The 19,354-nt window shown below is 50.5% G+C and overlaps 1 protein-coding gene across 1 annotated transcript in view; it reads left to right on the top strand.

The window, feature by feature from the left end:
* The window catches only part of KSR2 (kinase suppressor of ras 2), a gene marked incomplete at its 5' end in the record, with an annotated part of 351,213 nt that overhangs the window by 138,542 nt on the left and 193,317 nt on the right, over positions 1–19,354 (top strand). Inside the window, one exon of the mRNA XM_081283402.1 lies at positions 7,329–7,842. Within this exon, the coding sequence (XP_081139528.1) occupies positions 7,329–7,842 (514 nt within the window). The remainder of the gene's footprint in view (positions 1–7,328; positions 7,843–19,354) is intronic.

The following is a 19,354-nucleotide window of genomic DNA, read 5'->3' as shown; positions in this document are numbered from 1 at the left end:
CCTTCTCTGCATTCCGTGGCTGGTAGCTGCTTTCTGTGCCTCAGTCTCGCCATGCTCACACGGTCTTCTCCAAGTGTCCTCTTCTCTTCCTCTAAGGACACTCCCTGGGACTCAGGGAGCACCCTAGTCCTGTGCTAGCTCCTCTGAACTTGATTGCATTTGCAAAGATCCTGTTTACAGGTGGGCTAATTGGGGGCTAACTCTTGAAAGGATCTTTTTTGGAGACACAGTTTAAACCACAATAAGGCTCGGTGACTTCTGACACCAGGTCTTGCCTTCTGTGGTGGGGTGGGGTCGCACCAGGCGAGATCAGGCATAAGGCCTGGATGATCTTTGTGTATGGGATCTGCCCAAGACACAAGGCAAGGCACCTCGTCCACTTATTAAATCTCAGCGGCATTGTGTGAAAGAGACAGGCTCACCTTTGTCTTACACCAACGTTTCTGTGTCGTTGCACCAGCACCAGACAGATGCCTTACTTGCCCGGTTTCATTGAATCTTCAGAAAGATCCTGGGGGAAAGCTTTGTGGTCATCCCCATTTTACAGATGAGAAAATGGAGTCAGAGGGAGGAAATTGGAAGGATAAGTCATACTGCAGAGGTTGGGGTTGTTCTGTGCAGTTAAAACTCCCACTTCCTCAATTCATATTCAGAAGGATGGATTCTTGCCCCTTCTGTTCAGTAAGCGAGTCTTCCAGACACAGAGGTGCCTCTCCTCCGGCTGAGGGAGCGAGGACCTCCTCTCCCCGCCCTGCAGGTGATTCAGGGTCATGAGACATCTGCTTTGGAGATTCAGGATCAGACAGGGGAGGAGACGGAAGGTGAGGTGATTAAATCACATCATATCTTTGGAAAAAAGAAAAATCTAAAATGAGGCTGACACTGTCTTGGATGGGCTCAGGAGATTTTGAAATTTCACGATCAATCCTCCCAGACTTGAAAAATGATTTCTGGGGGGAGCATCCCACAGTTTCCGGGGAGATGAGGCAGGTGAGGGTCAACCTCATCCCAGGCATCTTCGCCTGGGTGTCTTGGAGGAATCTCAGACTCAGCCTGTCTGACTGGGCCACCTCCTTGGGGCTCAGCTTCCCGCGTTTCCTGTGACTTTTTCCACCAGACACTATGGAGCCAGACCTGGGCTTCGTGTTGGGGCTAAGGGTGCAGAGCACACCCAAACTCCAGCTGTCCTTCCTCCCGGCTGTGTGGCCTTCAGCAGGCCACTTAACCTCTCTGTGTCTCCATTTCCTCGTCTATAAAATAGAGTGATTTCTGTCCCTTTTGTAGAATGGTGGTGTGGGGCTGGAATTTCTCACAGGTAAATAAATCACTTGGAACTTCAGTGTCAAGTTCACAGCAAGTTCTCAATAGGGTTGGCCATTCTTTCTCCTTCTCCCCTTTTATCCAGTCGGGCTTCCTCTTTTGATGCTTGCTGCCACACCCTAGCCCAGGTCCTCGTCACCCCCCAGGTACTTCCAGGAGCCTCAGGCTGGGTTCTCCTGTCCTTCCTAGACCAGGGTCAGGACAGTTCCATGGTACTCATCTGATCAAGTCCCTCCCCTACACATGGAGAGTCCCGGGAGCAGTCAGGACAGTCGCCGACACCAGGGCTTCTGGGTTGTCCGTTATGACGCAGGGACAGAAGGAGTGGCAGATGGATAGCCCTCCCCATTGCCCTCTGCACTCTGGGTCAGCACACTGGGCTTTAGGGGGGCTGATGGCAAAATCCAGGAGAGGGAGCCCCTCCATTGGGCTGTGTGACTTTTAAGCCACCAGCCCTTCCTCTGCTGTGACCAGGGGCTGGTTGGTGACAGGCAGGACCTTGGCCTCCAGTGCTGACCCATTTCTCAGCTTTGGCCCATTGGGAGGTCCAGCCCTTCCCTCCAGGTGAGCTGGGATGTGGGGCCAGCCTGCAGCTGTAGCATGTGGCCTGGCCAAAACCTGGCTTCCACCCGTCCTTGTCCGTGTTGGGGGACGCCTGTCCCTCCCTAGGCAGGACCGAGGGCTGGGGCCGGAGCCTTGTGCTTGCAGGTGGATGACGTGGCAGATCGCGGCGCCCACCGTGCCCGTTGCCAGGTGCGACTGTTTCCAAGAGGCAGGCGGGTGGCCACCTCCCTGTTTGGGATGCAAGCTGCAGGGGATCAGTCACATTGACCCTTAACCTCTCAGCATCCTCTTCCCTCCCCTCCCCTCCTCTCCAGCCTCGAATTTCTTCTAACTAGCTCCAGCTTCACCGAATGACCCGCCATTCTCCAACCTGTCCCTCTCCTTCCTGCCTGACCCTCCGCTCCAGCTGGGCTCCCTCCCCCGCACCCGTGTGCTGCTGCGCCTTCTCGGACACACACAGGGTCCGGGGTTGGGATGGCACTGATTGACTCTCTTTATCAAAGGGGAGTTCACTGAATATACAGTTGGCCATTTCGAAGTGAACCGATCTGTGACATTTAGTGCGCTCACAGTTTTACCTCGTTCCAAACATTCCCAGGGCTCCAAGGCCAGCCCCACCCACTGCGTCCAGCCCCGGGGATCCCTCACCTGCCCCCTGTCTCTGTGCATTGGCCACTTTTCCATATTCCCTGTAGATGGCATCACGCAACAGATCACCCCCAGCCGCGCACCTTTCCCTGAGTGCGTCTCCCAGGTGCATGCAGGTTGGCCCTGGCTCAGCCTCATTCTTCCCACCCTTTGAATGGGCGTACCGCAGTCTGCATCCCCGCTCTTGGCTCTTCAGCGTTGGAATCCCTGCTCGTAGGTCTTTGGGCTATGCCCCAGGGATTCCATTGCTCTGCAGTGAAAGCCTGTTTGCTTGTAGATCTTTCTGGTTGGACCCTGAGCCTCTTGAGAGCAGGGGAAGACAGACAGGTGCTCAAACACAGGGGCTGGCACAGCCTGGGGACAGGTGGGCCGAGTCAGGAGCACTGAGATGCTTCTGAAGGGGCTCAGGCATCTGTCCGTTCCTCTGTACCCCTGGGGTGGCCCGGGCTGGGGTTTCACTCACTTTGTCTCATGACTTGCTCCTGGCTTTGCTCTGATAATTGCTCAACAGTCCCCTGTGACCTCCTTATCCTTTTCTGATTGAGGTAGCCCCAAGCAGGTTTCTGTTTCCCGGTGACCCGCCCCCCCAGAGCACTCATTATCCCTGACCTACTACATACACCCATCACCAATCCTGCACAGCGTCGTCTACCCCGCTCGCTTCTCTGTTTCCACACTAAGATCTTGAGCTCCATAAGGACAGGGATTTTTCCTTGGTGGCTTTGTGTGCCTAGGACAATACCTGAGATACTCCAAATAGTCATGAAGTAAGTGGACAGAATGGGTGACTGCATTTAGTCCTCTCTGCACCCTCCAAGAAAGCCATGAACATTCCTCTGTTATGAACCCTCAAACCAAGACTCAGAGAGGTTAAATAACTTGCCTAAGGTCACAGAGCTGGTTAGTGGTGGATCCCAGCTGGGTCCCAGTCCCAGATTCTTTCCATTTCACTCAGGGAGGGCGACGGATAGAGGGACAACATGCAGAGTGGTCTTGCCTTGAAGTAGAAGTGTAAGGTGGTTTAAAAAAAAAACAACCCTTCCTTACACATGTTTTGCGTAGGCTAATCTGACAGTGTGTTCGTACATCCTGTGCAAATACATCGATCCAGACCTCGCCGGGGGATGGAGAAGCTGTGTGGGCCTGAGTCTCTGTCCCGTCCCTGGCTTGCAGAGTTTATTAGCCTAACAGTGACAGGGCCACACCACATAGCTTGTGCTCTTCCATTTATTGTCATCATAGTCCCCAAGGTTTTGTCCCCTGCTTCTCAGGTGATAAAACCAAGATTCAGAGAGGGTAGGGGAGTGTCCGTGGTCCCATAGCCAGTAAGTGGGACTGGCCAGACTTGAAGCCCAAGTCACCTGAGTTCAGAGCTGGCTCTTGGTCACTGGGCTAAGGAGTGTGCATACCTAATGGGGAGCAGAGATCGCCGAGGGGGGCCTTAGGTAGAATGTACTGGCAAGCCTGGACGGGGGAAGCGGAGGGTCTTGGTGAGAACGAGCCCTTGTTCCAGCATCCCTTCCCATTGATCTCTGTTGGTCCGTGTGGTTGCCCCTTTGTGCCCTGGTCATCAGGTGGCCGAGGTCCTGGGTTCAGATTCTGGCAGCCGGTTACCACGCTGCCGTGACCTTGGGCCTTTTTCGTCTCGGCATCTTTGTTGACCTCAGTATCCTTATCTCCAAAACGGAGCTCAGCTCAGCTTTGGCCCTTTGTACCCAGAGTTACAAAAAATTCAGATTAAAAAAAAAAAAAAAAGCCCTATTAAAATGGGAAGGGAGCAGACGATGACCCATGGATTTGTCTTGTGATTTTTATTTATTTATTTATTTTTCTTAAAGAAAGAGGCACAGAAAGCCGTCTGGGGAACTCGACATCCGTCCTCACCAGCCTGTCCCCCAACCCCTTCCTTACCCATTCTTTTAAAAAAAAATCATTTGCTTCATGATGCAGTTTTTTAATTGACACGTCGTCATCGTACATGTGGTGTACACATAATGTGTCCTGATTAGAGCCGAGTATCCAGCACATCCATGGCCTTAAACATTTGCCATCTCTTCGTGCTGGGAACCTTCAAAATCCCTTCCATGAGCTATTTTGAAGTATGCAATTAGTAGCTGTCAACCCGAGTTCCCCGGCTGCGCTGCTGAGCCACGGAAAACCCTTCCTCCCGCCCGCTGCGACCCTGCCCGAGCCCACCAGCCCCTACCTCCTCTCCTTTCTTCTTCTCCAAGACCAACTTCTCCGCGTCTGTGAACGAGTGAGAACACCTGGTGTTTGTCCTCCAGAGGTGCCCACTTCACGGTGGCTTTGCTGCCACCATCAATTTCAGAGCCAACATCATTTGTTACGTTGTCCCTGCAAAACCCTCTTATCGGACCCCCTTCTCCGTGCAGTGACCCCAGTGATCTTTGAGAAATGAATCTAACTGGGTCAGGGGTCATGCCTCCTCCAACTCCCCAGACTTTCCATGGGGCTCATGGAGGAGGGTGCCTTCACCCCTGGCCTGGTGGGGCCTGTCTGTCACGGGTTCCTTCAGCCTTTTGTGGGGCCAGTAGTCACACTGTGGTCATACCCCGAGAAAACCACCTACTGAGACACATCCCCAGCCCTTTCTGTTTTATCTTTGAGACAGGGTCTCACTAGGTTGCTTACAGCCTCACTAAGTTGCTGAGGCTGTCCTCAAACCCGAGATCCTCCTGCCTCAGCCTCCTGAACTGCTGGGATTACAGGTCTGAACCATGGCACCCGGCACTGATGTGGTTTTGAAGCCTGTACTTTGGTGCTCTCTGACCCTGATACATTTCTATCTCAGCGTGGAGGATGAAGAAAGGCTGTATATTTGCTGCTTGAGAGTCTGAATCTTTAGGACAAATTTGCAGGTGTACCGTCAATCGGGTAAATGAGTAAAAAATGTTCATCTGCTATTGATATGAGGGCTGGAAACTTCAATCTGTGTTCATTACAATGGGATTCTTTTGAAAAGTCTCCATCCTTCTAATAAACCTTCAGAAGTCTTAAAACAACCACCACAACAGCAATCCTTCCTACCGCCAGGCCTTTGTACCTGCTGGTGTGCCTGCCTCTGCCTGCTGACATGGCCATCCCCTTCTTGTCCCGAAGATGCCACTTCGTTAGATGGCATTCCTAGAGTTCTGCTGGTGTAATCTCCCACTTCCATTTTTAATTTCTTTCTTTCTTTTTTTGGTACCAGGGATTGAACTCAACCCCTGAGCCCCATCCCCAGCCCCATGTTATATTTTATTTAGAGACAGGGTCTCACGGAGTTGCTTAGTGCCTTGCTTTTTTGGAGGCTGGCTTTGAACGCGCCATCCTCCTGCCTCAGCCTCCTGAGTTACTGGGCTCCCAGGCTGCGCCACCACGCAGGGCCCCATTTTTAATTTCTTAATAGACTTTTTAAATTGAGAAACTGTTTAGACTCACCACAGTTGCTAGAAATAACAGAGGGATCCCTGATACACTTTGCTTAGTTTCTCTCAATGGTAACATTTTGTAAGACTAATGTAACCAGGATATTGATTTCCTTGCAATCCACTGATCTTGTTCAGATTTCCTTAGTTTTACTTGCAATCTCTGTGTGTGTATTTTCTTCTATGTAATCACTGGGTGGATTCAGGTATCCAGCCCCATAGTAGAAAACGCTGGGTTCTGCACATCTCTGTTGCTGCTTTTCCCACAACTACATCCATTTCTTCCTATTCCCCATCCCTAACCCCTGGCAACTAGCAATCTACTCTGCTTCTAAAATGTTGTCATTTCAAAAATGCTATGTTAAGTGGTCAGGCAGTGTGGCGACCTTCTGGGATTAGCCTTTTTCATTTAGTTCAATCCTCAGGTTCCTTTTCATGGCTGAGTAATATTCCATGGTGTGTCTGGACCACAATTGGTTATCCATTCACTGTCACCATAATCGGTTTATTATATCATTCCTTTTATTTCCCTGCCAGAGCTATAACCCCATGAAATGCTCCAGTGAGCAGGTCTGTTGGTGTGTCCAATCTCTGCTTCTGCAGAATAGAAGCCCTGGGGACCAGGGCTATGTCTTCCTGTCATGCCTTTTCCAAGCGTGGTACTTGGCATATCATCGGCATTTGGAGAATGTTTGTTGGACAGATGCTCAAATGAGCGCTCAGAAACATAGGTCCCAAGTGAGGGTGCATTGGGAAGAAAGCCATCAGGGAAGGACCAAGGGTGAGCTTTATTCATGTATCTCTGGCTGGGGTTAGGTGTTAAAATTGCCACTGAAGGTAAAGTTATCTTCAAAAATCCTTTCAGTCACCTTGACACTGTGGCTCAGCAGGCAGGGATGAACTTATGTGCCTTTCTGGGCCTTTGAGCTAGGAACCCGGTTTTCCAGTTTCCCAGTCCTGGGAAACCGTGGAAGAGGAGGATATTGAAGGGGGGGGGGTAAGATCAACAAGGGGGCTTCATTCACTTTTTGGAGGGGCCAAGTGGGTTTGGTTGGATTTTGTAAATGTGCTTATGACGGAATACGTGTATGACATAATGAGCATATCACACCCTATGCAGACGATATCACATATATATAATGTAATGTCCCTATTAGGGAACATGCACACGATGTGATTTGCAAGGGCGTAACTTGCGTATGATGGAACTAGATATGGGAGGTGCACATGCTGTCGCGTGGCCCGCTGGCCCACGTGATGTAATGTGCATGTGAGGTGACGTGCATGTGACGTCATGGCGCATCCCCGGGAACTCACGGGCTTTCCCCTGGCTGACCCACAGTCTCTCTGCTCCTTTGTTCCACCCAGGAGGCAACCTTTCAAAGCAGGACTGGATCATCCAGTGGCCCACCCCAGAGACGGGCAAGGAGAACAATCCCGTGTGCCCTCCGGAGCCCGCCCCGTGGATCCGCACCCACCTCTCTCAGAGCCCCAGGGTCCAGTCCAAGTGTGTCCAGCACTTGTGTCACACCAGCCCCACGCCGGGGGCCCCCGTGTACACCCACGTGGACAGGCTCACCGTGGACGCCTACCCAGGCTTGTGCCCGCCGCCGCCCCTGGAATCGGGCCACCGTTCCCTGCCCCCCTCACCCCGCCAGCGGCACGCAGTCCGCACCCCACCACGCACCCCGAATATCGTCACCACTGTGACCCCGCCAGGCACGCCGCCCATGAGGAGGAAGAACAAGCTGAAGCCCCCGGGGACGCCGCCGCCCTCCTCCCGAAAGCTGATCCACCTGATCCCGGGGTTCACGGCGCTGCACAGGAGCAAATCCCACGAGTTCCAGCTGGGTCACCGCGTGGACGAGGCGCACACGCCCAAGTGAGTGCAGCAGAGGGGCTGCATGGGCGGGGCCTGGGCTGCGTGGGCGGGGCCTGGGCTGCATGGGCGGGGCCTGGGCTGCGTGGGCGGGGCCTGGGCTGCGAGGGGCTGTCTGGTGGCCCCAAGACTTGGGTTTCCCAGCTCCAGCTGAATCAAAAGTAGAATTTTCTAGAATTGACTTTTTTAAAAAATGCTATTAGTATTCTAGAGGCCTGGGGGCTAATTCTGACCTGTGGCCTGATTTTATAAATAAAGTGGATTGGAACACACCCCCGCTTCATGCCTTCATGAATGGTCTGTGGCTGCTTCCGAGTAACAACTGCAGAGATAAATATGAGCCCCAAAGCAAACTGTTTCCCATCTGGCCCCCTCCAGGAGAAGTTTGCTGTCCCCTACAGAATCTAGTCCAGGGACATCCCTGGAAAACAGGGTGCCAGCCGAGTTATTTGCCTTACATTTTCTGGGTGCCGATGAACATTAGAAAGAAAGAAGTGATACTGATTTTCACACGTCACTTAACCAAATATGTTAGAATACTGTTTCAACATAGAATCCATGGAAAATACTATTACTGAGATAGTCTTCTTTTCTCTACGGGGGTCTTTGAAATTCAGTGGGAATTTGGCCCCTGAGGCTCATCTCAGTTGAGGGTGAAGGGAAGCCCAAGGCATTGCCTTGGCCACCGGGAGCCGGGGAGCTGCAAGCTGAAGAGGAGATTCAAGAATTAGCAGATGGCAGTGTAATTCACAGGTCTACAGATGCAGTATCATTCAGTCGTAGGAAGGAAATTCTAATGCCTGCCACAACCTGGGAGAACCTTGAAAACAGTCTGCTAAGTGCAAGAAGCTGGACATGAAGGTCCAATAGCGGGTAATTCACAGATATGAGGTCCCCAGAGTCCTCATATCCTCAGACACAGAGGGAGTGCAGTGGTTGCCGCGAGCTGGCGAGAGGTCAGTTGGGAGCTTCTCTGTTATTTGATGGGTACAGAGTTTCAGTTTGGGAGGAGGAGAAAGCTCTGGAGGTGCAGGTGGTGATGTTTGCACAGTGATGCGAATGTACTTCATGCCCCTGAAAGGGCACTTAAAAATGATTAAAATGGCAACTTTCATGTTATGTGTATTTTACGATTTAAAAAAGCAAAGGAAAAAGGGGTGAGGGAGCCTATCAGACAGTCCAGGATCCGTTGAGGCCCCGAGAGTAAGTACTTCTGCTTTGCAGGCCAGAGTCCCTGCAGTTGCTCAGCTCCGCTGTTGGAGAAGCCAAGGAGCCAGGAAGATAGGCAGGCAAAGGGGCGGGGCTGTGTTCCAAGGAAACTTTATTTATAAGAGCAGGTGCCTGGCCAATCTGGCCTACAGGCCGAATGGTCTAGAGAGTGGATCTTCCTTCTAAGGTGCTGGGAAGACCAAAAATCAATTTAAATGGAAGACTTACGTGACTTTAGCATGGTCATCCGAGCTGCCTGGGGGAACCTAAGGTGGAGACCTGGCACGCACGTTTGGAACCTCAGATTTTGGAGCAGAGGCCAGACACTTTTCTGATGGCAGTTGAGTTTGATCTTCTTGGTTTTATGAGAGCAACAGAGATTGGGGGCTGCTGAGGCCTCCAGGCCAGCAGGCTGGGGAGGGTCCCCTGAGGGCAGGGGGCGTGGCTAAGGGAAGGTTGTGGGGCATCACCTGGCATCTGCCGCTCCCTCTCTGTGTCTCCCTCACCCCTTCCCCGGGCGCATCATGAAGTTAGGTGGACCCTGGTCAGCCAGCAGAGCCGCTGGACCCATAATCTTTTAAATCTACAAGGTGGATTTTAAGCTCTGGTTCACCTTGTCTGAAAATGCTGAAGACCCCCCTCCCCAAAGTCTTACCCATTAGCGCGGCCACCTTCAATGCGCTTTGGAAATTATGCGTCAGGATTCAGGGTGGAAGCCCCGCTGTGGGGGTTCTTCTGTCCAGTGAGCAAACTCAGCCCTTCAAGGCCGGCAGCTCCATGACCCACCTCTGGGGATGCTGAGGCTTATGGCAAGGAAGCCGGTCAGGGGAGGAACACAGGGGTCAGTTTGGTGAAGTGGATAGTGCCATGGAACCATCTGGCTTGGGACAGTGCCCCCAGGTTCACAGGGCACCAGGGCACCTGGCCTTTGGGTGTAAAAAAACCCAAGAGAGGTGTTCACTGGGTTGAGTGCGACTGGTCCAGTTGGCATTTCCCTGCATCTGAGCTGATCCTGGTTCTGGCGGGATGTAGCCTTGGGACCTTGGATTTGACCTTGCTGAGGCTCCACTTTCTCGCCTGTGCACTGGAGGGTTGGGTACATTTATGTTTTTCAATCTGAGCTTATGACCTATTAGTGGATGGTAGTGACCAGCCCTTAAAATATGAAACAGACTGGCCGAGAGTAGAGTACATGGGATGTGTTGTGTGTGAAAGGTGTTAGTGTTGTTTTGTGAAGTTGTTCAAATTATCTACCAAATATAGGACTCTGTGGGTGGAGCTGTCTTTCATTCAGTCTGGTTTCTTCTCTCCTTCTGCCCCAGGGGCTTGCTGCCCAGTGTGGTGCTAGCCCCTGACTCTCAGCCACCTTTGTTTCAGAAGGCACAGGTCTCTCCGAACAGTACCCCCTTGTCTTTCAAAACTGTTGGTTCCTGTGAGTTTCCGAGCACCCAGTGCCCGGGGAGGTCCTGGGTTGGAGGGAGCCTGGGTGTAGATCTTCTGTGGCTGGCGCTCTCTGGAACACCACGGTGGTGTTTATAAGATGGTCTGGTTGAGTTTCATTTAGGTCTCCAGGAGCCCCACAAGGGCCTTCTCAGTGAGCAGAGCAAGAAAACCAGAAAACATTAGCAGCATCCTGAAGCTGGTCTCCCTGGGAGCCTGGCTGCCCAGGTGTGTTGTCAGACGAGCCGCAGCTGTGGTCTTAATCCAAACAGTTCTCAAAGACCAGCTTGCTTTCTTCTGTTCCTTTTCTTTCTTTTTTTTTTTTTTTTTTTTTTGGCATTTGAGTTTCAGTCTGTGGTTTTACACTCCCCTGGCACTACTAAAACACACACACACACACACACACACACACAGCTTTATTTATTTTTTTCTAGTGACAGTAATACCTCCTTATGGAAGTTTAAACAACTTAGGAAATATTATCAGGGAAATGGAAGGTTTCTATTGCTTTTCTCGTTTTCTGTGCCTGTATCCAGCATGCACATAGAGCATGAATTTCCAAAAGGTGAAATCACCCCTTCCGGGGGCAAAAATTGGTTCTTGGGGGAGGCAGAAGATCAGGATGTTACTGTAGTTTGTGGTCCCCTGAAGAGCTGGAGTATCAAAACAGGTCAGATAGAGTTGATCTGTGTCATTAAATTTAAAACATACTTTTATTTACTTAGTTTTTTTATTAATTAGTATCATTTTAATCATACCTATTTATTTATAGGGTACAGTGTGATAATTCAGTGCATTATACAACATGTCATGATCAAATCTGGGTAGTTAGCATTTCAAGCTTTTTGAATATTTGTTTTTCTACTTTTAATCAACACATGATAATTGTGCATACTTTCAATGATCAAGATATGGAATCAAACTAGATGTCCACCAGCAAATGACTTGATAGAGAAAATGTGGTATGTATATATAAAATGGAATATTATCCAGCCATTAAAAAGAATGCTACTTATCATTTTTAGCAAAATGTGGCATTAAAATTTCACTGGGGGTTGGAGATTGAGATTAGGACAGAAAAAAAAACTGTTTTAAAAGGGACCTAAAGGGACCCTAATGAAACACCAACATAGATCTTTGAATACAATCCTATAGACCCAGTTAGATATAGACATGGGGACCTTCCAAGAATCGCCAACATTTCTGCCTGATAGTCGACGTTCTTTGATATCACTCTGGCTTGTGGCCACCTGATCTGAGAAGACCACCACCGCATCTTTACAATTAGCTCTTTCAAAAATGAAGAGAGAGCCATCGCAAAGATTCTGGCCACCTTGACCCTCATCCTAAGGATCCCAACCATGGCTGCATTGCCAGATGACAAAGCCCTGAGCAGTTCTTAGTGTGCAATGATGTGCAGGTCTTCACATTCCTCCCTCTGCCTGTGAGACCAAGGACTCACTCTTTCCTGTCATAGGATATAAAATGGCTAAGTTGTATCTCTTTAAACAGAATCATTTTATTATTTTTTAAACTGGATCATTCTAAATGCATAGGAGCTCAGCATGAAAAAGAAATTCTATTGTAAATCTTTTGTGTGTGTGTGTGTGTGTGTGTGTGTGTGTGAATTTTTCTTAAAGATTTATTTTAACTTCAATTTTAATTCTGGAAGTAATTCCCAGATACATCTTTATTTGGAAAATACAAGTAATGTAAAATGTAAGCAATAAAAGGTAAAATTCCACCCCTGCCCTTGCTATAGAGAACTGCTATTACTACTTTGATCTCTTCAGGTTTCTGAGTGCAGGGGTTACAAATCTAGTTCCCTTTCCTCATAATTGGAGCCACACTGTCCCTTAGCTAATGTGACTGGCCTTTATTGGTCGTGCATAAACATGAATGTTGCATTTATGATCTTTTCACCGTTCACTCCTTTTAGAAGTTCCCCTGTTTGTGCCAAAGCTCATCTAGAATGTTCTTGGTGCCTGTCTCTGCTTTTTGACCTCGATATGGTCTGAGCCATTTCGTGGGTGGAGACCCTTCTGGGGCAGTGTGTCAAAGCCTTGGGCTGCTGGAAGCAGGGAGAACCAGGCTGGATGAGAGCCCCCGGGGAACTCACAGGCTTCCGACTCCCTAAACGGTCCAGGCTAAGTTGTCGGAGGCTTGTGGGAGGAGGGGCTTGGTGGAACAGATTCATTATGTAAATCAGATTTCAGGAGAGATCTTTTTGCCTCTGTTAGAAAAGTAATTATGTGCCAGCACTTAAATTTACTGGCACACACCTACGGATCATTGTGCTAATTATCACAAGGAACGCTCATGTATTTATGAGGGCAGGAGGAGAGCCAGGGGTTTGCGGATCGTGGAATATTCATTAAAATCCGAGGGCTTCTGATCTGCCCCTGCAGCGTTCCCTCTCAGGACCAAGGAAGCGTGGAGGAGACATGCTTGACATCAGATTGACCCCGAGGACGAGGTCAGCCCGGCAGCTCTTCTGTCACCCACAGGGGACTATTCTTCTGTGCCCCTCACTTCCAAGTGGCAATTTCAAGTACAAATGGATGAGACCCACATTAAGCAGGTGCCTGAACCAGCCCGGCTTAGGGGACATTCGCTCTTGTAATGACTCCGTCAGTCTAGCTCCCAGGGTCCCCGTCAGGGCCGTGCCTGGTTATGACAGCAGTGCCACTGAGGACTCCCAGAGCTGTGGCTTCCTTGGCAGATATCACAGGTTCATACCAAGAGCTCCCGATCAAAAGCAGCCTACCCACCAGAGGCAGCTCCCCTAGGAGCCGTGTGGCCTCTGTTTTAGTCGGCTTTCTCGCTTTGGTGACTGAAAGACCCCCCAGAGGTCTTTTTTGTAGAGGAGGAAAAGTTTATTTGGGGGCTCATGACTTCAGAGGTCTCCATCCACAGACAGTAGGCTCCGTTCTTCAGGGCTTGAGGTCAGGCAGGACATCATGGTGGAAGAGTGTGGTGGAGGGAAGCAGCTCACGGGGTGATCAGAAAGTGTGTGTGTGTGTGTGTGTGTGTGTGTGTGTGTGAGAGAGAGAGAGAGAGAGAGAGAGAGAGAGAGAGAGAGAGACACTCCATTCTCCAGATACAAAAACATAGACCCCATAGCCATGGCCTCTATTCCCACCTCCTCCAGCCACACCCACCCCTCCAGTGACCCTCCCTTAATCCCTATCAGGGGATTAATTCACCAACTGGGTCAAGACTCTCACAACCTGGTCACTTGTCCTCTGAACTTTCTCACATTGTCTCACACGTGAGCTTTGGGGGGACACCTCCCCTCCAAGCCACACCCAAACCCTCTAACACAGCGACATTTCTTCTTTATCAAGAATTGACGGCATCAGAGCTAGAAAGAGCCCAAGCTCAAGTTCTCATGCAGAAGAGGAGAATGTTGTGAAGAAGAGAGGCTTCACCCACAGCTTCATTTCAACGGTCTCGTCACGTGGACTTGTTGATTCAGGCTAAATTTCTTTCTATGGTGGGGTTCAAACCCAGGGCCACATACATATTAAGCAAATACTCCACTAGTTTTATCTGAGCCAGCCATGTCTTTGATAAGGCCTTCCCTGCTTTGTAGAGTGTACATAAACGTAGATATGGATAGGTACACGTTTGTGTGCCTGCAAACATCACACATGATATGGTTATTTCTCATAAAACTCATGCTGATGAGAAATCTTTTGTTATATACTGTGGTTAGTTTGCTTAAGAAACTTCTATCCAAGCTCCGTGACCGGAGTCCTGTGGGAGACACGGGGTGCGGCTTGTATCTGCATTCTCAGGGGCTGTCCTCGGGGGCCATGGTCTTCACACTCTGGGACTCAGACCACTGCAGATGGCTGTCAGGGGCACGTACCCAGGGCAACTCTGAACGTTTAAAATTAAGTCCATACTTTAGTGTCTTTAGGAAAAAAAAAAAAAAAACGTAACTGAACCTCAGATCCACAGCTGTGTGTGTTGCTGAGATGAAGCTTCAAAAAGCCCACTTAAAGGGACAGTTTGTAAATAAGGTTGTACTTAGCAGGACCGAGGTGCCCCTGAAGTTCAGAAAGTCCCTCCTGAAAGTCGGATTCACACCACAAAAGACTGGATTGAATTTCCCAGTGAGGAGGGAATTCACTCACAGGGCTGCAGGGGTGGAACTCTGTGTTTGGAGATGTTGGTGTTGCTGGGGGACCCGGTGTCTCCCGAGTGTCTCCTGAGCCCCGATCCCCGTTCTTTCCCCTGAGCCCAGAGCTGGGTTCTGCGTAGGGAGGTCCTGCGCCCTCTCTGGAGGAAGCTCGTTGGAACTTCCCCTCTGGAAATTTACCTTTTGTGAGTTTTAAAGGTTCTCGGATGAGACGAGGGTGGGCTGGGACTGTTCAAAGGGAACATGAGTTCAGCAAATGTTTACTGGGTTCTTAGCATGAGTCGGGGTCTTGGAGATGTGCTGGGGACCCAGGGGTGAATGTGGTATGACTCCTGCCATGAGAGGAGATGCATGAGGAGATGGAAATTCCTCTAGTCCTCTGGAAAGTGCTGGAGTCCTAGGTGGCAGGTGTGATCACCGTACATTTCCAAACAGAAAAGAGTGTTCATTTTCCCTGAGCAGAAAGGAAAGCCAAAGCAAATACGTGACATGAGGTGACATTTTCATAGGATGTTGTAGGATGTGTTTGAGCTGGCTGGACATAGAGCATGGGTAGACATTTCAGTGACCACTTTGATCTGACTTGAGCAGGGTTGAAGGACCAAGGCCAGAGCTGGCGTCCCTGGTGCGTAGAGGCCAATTGCCACAGTCCTGTCGGGGGACATTCTTGGAGGATCTCAGTAGGACTTTAGAATCCTTCTCAACATAACACTGGGAAAGTGCTATCGATTCATCAAAATGGGTGTGTATGGGAGGCTGAGGCAGGAGGATCGCGAGTTCAAAACCAGCCTCAGCGAAAGCGAGGCGCTAAGCCACTCAGTGAGACCCTGTCTCTAAATAAAATACAAAATAGGGCTGGGGATGGGGCTCAGTGGTGGAGTGCCCCTGAGTTTAATCCCTGGTACACCCCCCACCCTAAAAAAAAAATTGGTCTGTTCAATGACTCTGATTTCCCTCTTCCCCAAAGTCCTCAATTGTATTGATTAGAATACTTTTCTGTTCACGATGGGAGCGTGACTTAGAATATGAAACAGAGAGGGGAAGGAAAACCAGGCGGAGAGTCTTAAACCTATTTCCTGGCTGCAATTCCAGGGCACCCTGTGGTGTTCTGGTGCTCTGAGGTCCCCCTATGTCATGCAGAAGTGTCCTCCTCCTGGCCTGGCCGTGTTGTTTACGAAAACCAGGGGCTGCTTAACCACAAATGGAGTGACATGCTTTGTGTGGCCCTGCTCTCTTGAATGCATAATTATAGTTATTGTTATGATCATAATAAAAGGAAGAGAATTAGAATGAGTCTCAGGATCAAGGCTCTGGCAATGAGAGGTGGACTTGTGGGCAGGCAAGAGCAGCAGCGTTCCCTGGGGACCCCAAGTAGAATTTATGGTTTCTTTTTGTCTTTCTTTGTGGTGATCTTGTTGAGTTTTTGCTTTTCTCTCTCTCTCTCTCTCTCCCTCTCCCTCTCCCTCTCCCTCTCCCTCTCCCTCTCCCTCTCTCTTTCTCTCTCTGATTTGTTACTGGCAGGCGCCAGCCTTCTGGGAGGGAATGTCACTCGGCTTCCAAATTAAATGCCCCCCAATCCAGTTCACTCTAGAGGGAGGTACGTTGCTGGAAAATGCAGCTCCCTGTTTTGATATCTGACCTCTTTAATGGAATTTGAAATGGACCTTCTAGTGTGATAAATGGGGAGCCATAAAAATTCCTCCCAGGGCCAGCTTCTCCACTGTGCTTGGGCTTGTAGATGGCGATTTGAGTCATAGGGGCAGTTGTCCAGCACTTTGAAATGAGGTAATGGGAGCCGGGGGAGGTGAGCTCTCAGCATGATGTGGAACAGTCACCCCGAGACAGGCAGGATCAAGTGAGGGGACAGCCGAGCCCTGGAAATGCAGCCAGAAACTGGTGGCCATGATGGTGAAGCTATTCAAAGCCACATGAGTAGCCTCCACCACAAAACAGTCAAGACCATCTTTAAATAGGGGACCCCCCTGCTCTCTGGTGGGTCAGGGGCCGGTCCTGGGTCTGCCCGACAGTACAATCAGGCTTGCCCAGCGCTCGGTACCAATCATTGTAAATTCCACTGTACTCCAGGTGGGAGGATCTAATGAGTGTGTTTCATTCCACAAACTTTCGTCTTTGGTGCCTATGAGATGTCCATGGGCTGTTCGAGAACCTTGGAGCCCTGACTTGCAGAATCCAATCTTCCTAAGGAGCTCAGATTCTAGCAGAACCAGAACCAAGACACCAGTTATAACTCAGCATGGAAAGGGCTGGGAAGGGGAGAAGACGAGGTCTGGAGAGCCCAGAGGAGGATGGCTTAAGACATCCTCAGGACCCAGGGTTGACGTACTACCTGGAGGAACTGCCATCTAAGACAGGGGCGGGCCAGCTCTGGGGTAAGGGGACAGGGAGCTCATACACCAGGCTTTCTGCAGCCGCATGGGCTCTGTTTCGTTCGCTCAACTCTTCCGTTGTAAACACAAGCACTCACAGGTGGTGTGCCAATGAAGGGGTGTGGTTATGTTCCAATAAAACTTTACTTACAAAAACAAGTGTCGGGCCGGATTTGACCTGGGGGCTGACGGTCACCAACGTTGGCTGTACGAGGAGACCTGAAGGGAGAGTGAGTTGGCCAGGCAGAGAGAGAGGACGAGTGCAGGCGGGACCAGAGTGGAAGCCTGGGCGCTGGGGCTGGTTTGCAGCTGGACCGTTGCTTGCGTGTGTGGTTCGGGGCGGGGCAGCAGGGGAGGATCAGGCAGGGGCTCTTGGCAAGTCCGGGTTTCTCCTGAGGATGGCCCTCCAGAAGGGCTTGTGCGGAGGGCCGTGACCCGCCATGCGTCATCTTAGCCTTGTGTTTTGGCCTCAGGGCTTCAGTCCAGCGGCTCTGAGCCCTTTCCTTCCTCTTTTCCATAATTAATTCTTGCAGGTATGACTGTGCCTCCCGGGACATGGCCGAGAGGGGCTCTGGTGACACGGCTGAGTGGAAGTCAGTGGGAGGAGCTGCCATGTGCTCCTGGAGGCTGATGGCAGGAGAGGGAGCCCCAGACCCTCTTCGGGTACCACTCACTTTCCCGTGTGCGTCACCTCTGATGGCCTTCTGGCCAAGTGCTCCCCCTGGGGCCCCACTAGGACCATGTAATTTAAAAGGAACGCAGCTGGGGCCTGTCTGGTTGCTGGTAATGAGCCCCCTGCCCTCCCACTGTTTCCCCTTAGGCTGGAGGTATTTATTAACTCAAATTAATAGAGGAAGAATAAAAATATTAAGAACTCTCTGGGCCCCCAGCTGGGCCCCCCGGCACCGTGGCCAGGCCCCCGGAAGCCTCGAGAGCAGGCGAGGTTAATTGTCCACAGCGCTGCTTAATGACTTTCAGGAAGCAGATGTTGAGTGGCCCCTTCCAGCACAGAGGTGTTTGGGGATTGTCCTTTGTACATGAGGAAGGTGGCCTTTCTGTGTCCGTCTTCTAAACTCAGCATGTGGCCTATGGCTTCGTGGACCCAGAATTCAGTCACCAGCTCGGGCTGGGTTGTGCCTGTCCCAGCTGTGACATCTCAGGGGACCTGTGGTCGGTACCAGCTAGATTTCACTCTCCAGGATTTGGAAACTTAAAACATTTTACTGTCATTGGAGTTGAACGGGGATACTGAGATACTCATCCTCTGCCCAGGGAAGGTCCAGGTTGATTTTCTTTCATCATCTGTCTCATCGGAGGTCTGTGAGGACTTGGGACATTTTTGCACAACTTTTTGGTCAGGGACTCAGCCTGGCAGGAAGGTTGGTTTGGATTTGTCCTGGTTCTAACAGGCATGAGAGGGAGGCTCGGCCTTGTGCCTTTGCCTGTGGTTGCCCTTGCACCACACTGACCCTCACCCCTGTCTGCCCCTGGCTGCACATCCTGTTCACACAGTTGGTCATAAAAACAGAGACAGCTGGCATTTACTGCATCTTCCCACATGATGGGCTCGCTGCTAAGTGACAGCTGAACAACGTGGTGTCGGCTTAAATCTTAAAGGAGGTCTACTGCCATCCTCCTGTTGTAGCGAAGGACATGGAGCCGTAGGAAGCTTCTAGAACTTGCCCAAGATCCCATCTCCTTACTAAGAGGCAAACTGCCCCCTGTAGACCAAATCCGGCCCTCCACCTGCTTTTGTAAATAAAGTTTTATTGGAACACAGTGGCATCTCTTCATTTACAGGTTCTCTGTGGCTGTGTTCACGTTACGGTGGCAAAGTTAAGTCATCGCCACAGACACTGCATGGCCCCGGGAGCCTGGAATATTTACTGTCTGGCTCTCTCAGAAAATTCCTGGAGACTCTCATCCTAGCTGAAAAGTGACAAGTGTGATACACACCTGGGTCCATCTGACCCAGAGGCCGAACTCCTGACTGTCCCTGTGCTGGGACGTCTCCACAGTGAACGTTTCCAGGTCTGCCACTCATCCAGGAAGTGGGCTTCAGGTCCCTCTGTTTCCCTGTCTCCGGGCCTGTGAGTTCTTTAAGAGTAGGGACCCTCTCTTACTCCTCTCTTTTACTTCTCTGCTTAAAGCAGCACTGAGTGCATAGTTAACGGCGCCATAAATGTTTATTTTGTGAATGAATGAAGAGAACGGTTTCCCCAATTGTAGAATCCAACTTCCCTGGTACAAAGAAAGGGCAATAGAAGTTGCTGACAGGGACCTCATTGCTATAATCCTTTAAGGTAGAGATGAGCTGGCTGATGGCACCTGC

Source organism: Spermophilus citellus, assembly GCF_964194105.1.
Source record: "Spermophilus citellus genome assembly, chromosome: 3".
In the NCBI taxonomy this organism is placed as follows: Eukaryota; Metazoa; Chordata; class Mammalia; order Rodentia; family Sciuridae; genus Spermophilus; species Spermophilus citellus.
The sequence above is the reverse complement of the archived record's forward strand: the minus strand, read 5'-3'. Positions and strand labels throughout refer to the sequence as shown.